The sequence below is a fragment of the Sinocyclocheilus rhinocerous genome, unplaced genomic scaffold (assembly GCF_001515625.1).
Source record: "Sinocyclocheilus rhinocerous isolate Xijiao unplaced genomic scaffold, SAMN03320098_v1.1 scaffold1626, whole genome shotgun sequence".
Taxonomy (NCBI): domain Eukaryota; kingdom Metazoa; phylum Chordata; class Actinopteri; order Cypriniformes; family Cyprinidae; genus Sinocyclocheilus; species Sinocyclocheilus rhinocerous.
The window spans coordinates 50,852-56,430 of record NW_015657802.1 but is presented as its reverse complement, the minus strand read 5'-3'; the positions used below and the strand labels follow the sequence as shown (position 1 = coordinate 56,430).

At 35.9% G+C, this 5,579-nt stretch overlaps 1 protein-coding gene across 1 annotated transcript in view; it reads left to right on the top strand.

Moving 5' to 3' along the window:
* The first annotated feature begins 374 nt into the window (after positions 1–374).
* LOC107721554 (substance-P receptor-like) overlaps positions 375–5,579 on the top strand; it is a 33,335-nt gene continuing 28,130 nt past the window's right edge. Inside the window, exon 1 of the mRNA XM_016529633.1 lies at positions 375–913. Coding sequence (XP_016385119.1) covers positions 510–913 — 404 coding nt within the window. The 5' untranslated portion in view covers positions 375–509. The remainder of the gene's footprint in view (positions 914–5,579) is intronic.

Sequence of the window (5,579 nt, the reverse complement as noted above, 5' to 3'; positions counted from 1 at the left end):
GACCAAACATCATTTTCCAACCTGCGTGCCACACCTGGCGAGCTGTGAATCACATATGCAGATTACTCAAATGTCGTATTAAAAAGAGAGAACTGTATTTGAGAGGAAGCGTCCCTTCGTTTTCTCTCAGAAGCGCGTGTTCACAGCTTCTGCTTGTGTGTGCGAGCGCTGCGCACTTGGCAGCGACGCTCAGAGGAGTGAGGTGAGTGTAACCGAGAGCTAAAATTGGTTTCGTGATGAGGAAAAGTGAAGGAGCAGGGCGTTGCGATCTGTTGTCTTGTCGTCTTTGAAAAAACACAGGGCTCATCCTTCCTTATCACTGAATACAACTGACTGAGGGATACGATTTGGAACTCCTTTTGCGTCATGAAACTCAATAATTTGACTTTTTCTCAAAAGGAGACATGGTCGATTAAACATTAATACGACATCAAGCCAAAAAAAGAAAAGAAAAGAAAAGAAAAGCTTAATATTTTTTTAATAACATTCAACATTTTTTCCCAATAGGAATGGATTCGCCCATCACTTCCATTGACTTTCAAAGTAACTGGACAAACACCACGGCACAGAATGAAACCGATATATACTGGAACCAGTTTGTGCAACCAGTTTGGAGAATAGTGCTCTGGGCAGTGGCTTACAGCACAATTGTCATCGTCTCCGTTGTGGGCAATATCACGGTGATATGGATCATTTTGGCGCACAAACGCATGAGAACCGTCACGAACTATTTCCTCGTCAACTTGGCGTTCGCTGAAGCGTCAATGTCCGCATTCAACACCGTTATAAACTTTGTCTACTCCGTGCACAATGAGTGGTATTTCGGACTCTATTACTGCCGATTCCACAATTTCTTCCCCATAGCCGCCGTCTTCGCTTCTATATACTCAATGACCGCGATTGCGCTCGACAGGTAAGTTCATTCGTTTCCGTTCACACTGTGGCACGCGCCATACGCGCGGATCTCAGCAGTGCGCGTGAGGAAACGTTGGGTTGTTTTCATGCACCTGTCAATTTTGAGATTATGGGCTTTTTGGCTTTTAATGATTTGTTCATATATAATTTGCTTGATTATATACAACATTTTATTTTCCCCCAAATTGTGAAAATATAGTGTTTTCTGGCTGTTCAAAGTATTTTCTGAATTATGGAGTAACAAAAAGAGATACCCAAAATTCCCTCTGTAAAAACATTTGCGTCTAATATGTCAAAAAAATAAAAAATAAACAAGAATTTTGAAACTGACTTCATCCAGTGTTCAGATTTTTGTTCTAGAAATGTATGCAAATCAGCGCATATTTAATTAAATAATGCCTCATTTGCATATTTAAACATAACATTTGACAAAACTTGTAATACAAAAAATGTTTGCAATTATCAATGTAATCAATCAACTGGGTAAGTAAGGTGATAATTAGTAGTTAATTGTTTTACCCTATTCACCTGCAGTGTAAAAGAAAAAAAAAAAAGGCTGATTAGTTGTCATAGCACAACATGTAAAATTATTCAAAGAAGCCATCTTACCCCAAGGGCTTTATTTAATTGTTCATTTGTAAGAAAAGCACTGCAAGCATCAAATTGTGTATCCGCACTGTCCATCTCTGCTCCCTCTAGCATGTTGTAGTTATTGATTTAGCCCTGGCGCTGTTCAGACTGATGATCTGTTGCCCTGAGCTCCACTTATGTCAAACAGATGTGCTTGAATGCATGTTGGTGCTGCGTCTGACCTCTTCACCCGCTGGAGACTCTTGCATGAGTCTATTGTCAGTTCCTCATTGCTCACTCATCTTTTCTGGAACTGTATGTAATCATATTGTCCTTCAAGACATTACTTTAACTGAGCATGACTGGAGAGGCTGAAAACAAATTCATGGAAAAAATCTGACTGTCCATCACTTATAAGCTTTTGTGTGTGTGTGTGTGTGTGTGTGTGTGTGTTTACAGGTATATATGGTTTATGAGGACACAAATGTGTATAATGACATGGGTACTACAACGTAAACATGGTAAAACAAAAGGCTTAAAAAACATACAAAACGGTGTTTTATGAAATTCAAAAACTTGCAGCAGTTTCCTGTGAGGGGTAGGTTTAGGGGTAGGGTTGGTGTAGGGCAATAGAAAATACAGTTTGTACAGTATAAAAACCATTACGCCTATGGAGAGTCCCCGTAAACCACAAATACAAGTATGTGTGTGTGTGTGTGTGTGTGCACGTGTGCGTGCCTGCTGGTGGTTTAACTGTAAGGTTTTCCCATTATCTGTGGAGTGGAAGTTCTCACAATTTACTGAATTACGAATGTTAAGTTGACGTTTTGTTCTCTTTGATGTTTTATTTTTATACTTTGAGGCACTGAATTTCAAGGAAATTCAAAGCAATAGTTCATTTACTCTACCTTATTTTTCTAAACCCGTATGAACAGAAATAATGAAAAATGGGAATTGATCTGTCAAACTCCAAAATGACGAATGCACTATAAAACACCCATAAAAGATGATTTAGTAATGTTACCTTCTGTCAAAACCGCTAAAAATGTATTTCAAAAGTCATAGGCTATGGACTGCAAAAATGGTGTGTTAAAACTATTAATTGTCAGATGCCATTAGTTTTTACATGTGGTGCAATATTTGCTACAAGTGCTACAGTGGAACTATAAATTCAATCTGTTCTTCACACAGAGCTGTCATATTGCTTCAGAAGTAATTTATTATGATGCTTATATGATGTTTTTTTTTTTTTTGTCATTTGAAGCCAATCTTTCCGCTTTCACTTTTCTTATATGGAAACGAGCAGGCAATATTCTGCATGCGCTTTCCCATATAATAAAAGTGAAAGGGGAAAGATTTGTATTCATATTCACTTTTTTGTGTTCCACAGAATAAAGTCAGTCATATGGGTTTAGGCAAGGCAAGGCAAGTTTATTTATATAGCACATTTCGTACACAATGGTAATTCAAAGTGCTTTACATAAAAGAAAGTAAAATAATCATAAATAAATAATCACAATAATAAAACAAGGAATTTAAAAACTTGGAAAATAATTTAAAAATTGATTTAAAATGAATTTAAGACAGTTAAAAATATGGGTTTAGAACAAAATAAAGGTGAGTAAATGGTGACAGACGTTTCATTTCAATGTCACATTGATTTTCTTAACAAAAAAAGAAAAAAGCAAGAAATTTTCCATGTGCATAAATATTCAGCCCATGCAGGGGCTTTAAATTTACACAGAAGAAAAACATTTGTCTTAACAAGGACACAGCTGCCTAACAATTGGCCTGAACCTATGATTTATTAAAGGGGTCCTATTATGCTCTTTCACAAAGTCTTGATTTTGTTTTGGGGGTGTACTAGAACAGGCTCTCATACTAAGTTGTTTCAAAAACACATTATTTTTCACATATTTTCAAATCCCGGAAAATGTGCGTTGTAGTCCAAACGAGTCGTTCGTTGTAGTTTTTGAAAAGTGATTTCTGTTAAATAAAATATCTCCTTTTGAAGTGGACATTGAGCTTTGTAACTTTGCAGATCTTTTTTATGCTCAAACAGCAACATTACAGACTAACTAAAGTTGAAAAAGTGAAAAAGCATAATAGGACCCCTTTAAAATAAATTGATCATTATTCAGGTTTTGAATCTAAAGGACAGCTGTGAATAAGACTAGAGCATTCCAGGAAGTTAGAGACTAATTAAAAATAAGTTTAATCAGGAGAAGGAAATAAAAGTACAAAACAATAGCCAAACATTTGAATGTCCTGTGGGTAGAATTGTTAGAAAGGTTTGTTACTCAAAACTCTCTGCACAAACCGGATAAGGAGACTTATTAATGAAGTAACTGAGAGAGGCCAGTATAGTCACTTTGAAGGAGATACAGTCAATATTCTAAAAAAGAAAAAAAGGGAACTAATCAACCTAATCAAGAGCTCTGCTTGTAGGGAGGGTGTCACAGAAGCCATGTCACATGTCACATTACTGCCATGCCTGGAGTTAATATACAGTAGTAAACCAGATTATAGTCAGAGGAGACCTATAGAGATGTTAATCAGAAGTTAATTAAAACTTATGCTTCTGTTTACTCTTAACGATTATCATTGGCAATTCTTTTGAATTTGAAGAAGAAATGGAAAACAGAAATGCAATTCTCTTGCAAAATGCTGAGATATAGTTATAACCAGCAATGCAAAATGCTCACCTTTCTGGGAAATTTGCAGAATCTGTGACATACATGATTTGTGTTTTGGGGGTACGGCTGTTCTTGATGCCGGTGTGCATTTGACTACAGTAGCATTTCTTTAATCAAAGACCCGTCTCTGCTTAGTATTTTTTTTTCATGGTGAAAACAAATTGTGGCAATGCAAGGCTATAGAAGGGCCAGAATTTGCAGCTAGTCCACCCAACCAAATGAGATACAAAATTGTTTATTTATAGGTAAGAAGAAAAATCCTGTATACATGACAATAATTGCTTGAATACATGAACATAAGAACTACTTGCATGTGTAAAAATGTAAAGAATAAATAAAACAAGTAATATCCTGGCTGAGCTCTCCTCTTCCAGTTGTTCACTTCTATTATTTGGCGAATGGATAAATGCAAGAGCTGTCAATTTGAGTGATCAGTCCAATCCAGTAAAACAGTCCCTGATTGGTCTTTACTCATCGTCCCTACCCAGTATACCCACCCACCTTACCTGAGATCCAGTTTCTATCCACCTTTTTCCTACGTCTCATGACACTGCGAATGATGGGAGTGACTTCCCTTACGAAAAAGAAGTTTATTCAAGTGTACTATTAGTATACTTCTTTTAAACTAAAAATAAGAAAGTATACTTTCAGTCTACATTTTATGTACTTTTCAGAAATGTGCTTTATGTACTTCTCAGAAATATACTTAAAATGACATTTAAGTATACTTGACTTATACTTAGAAAAAGTCTAAATATATTTGAGCGATACTTGTGCTTCGGGAATCCATGTTTTCATTGTTATACGGTAGGGGGCGCTATTACACACCTTCTGTACAAAATTTCCAAAACACAAGCGAAGAAGAAACCGAAACAACAGATGCTTCCACATGTAATGTAACACGATCAGACATAAAACAGCATCAAAACTGTGTGATGTTATGGAATAAAATGTTGACCCATGAAGAGGTAATGACTGACAAGCTTTGGGCTGTTGATTGACTCCATCTACGTTTTGATTATCATTATCATTCATCTTTTTTTGTTCAAAATGTTGTTCATTTATTTCTTTATTTTTATTTATGAAACTTACCCACATTCAATAAGCATTTTCAAAAAAAAAAAAAAAACAGGTACAATGAGATGACATTATTCTACTAACCTTTCAACCATCAAACATTAACAAATCAATAACAAATTACTTTCAACAGACCATGAATAACCCCCCAAAACGTGATTTTTTTCTACTGCAATATCACAGGTGTGTTAAATATCACTGTAGTAATATACGTCTGTATTATGTAACATACGTAGCCTTAAAGGGTTAGTTCACCCAAAAATGAAAATTCTGTCATTAATTACTCACCCTCATGTCGTTTCAAACCCGTAAGACCTTCGT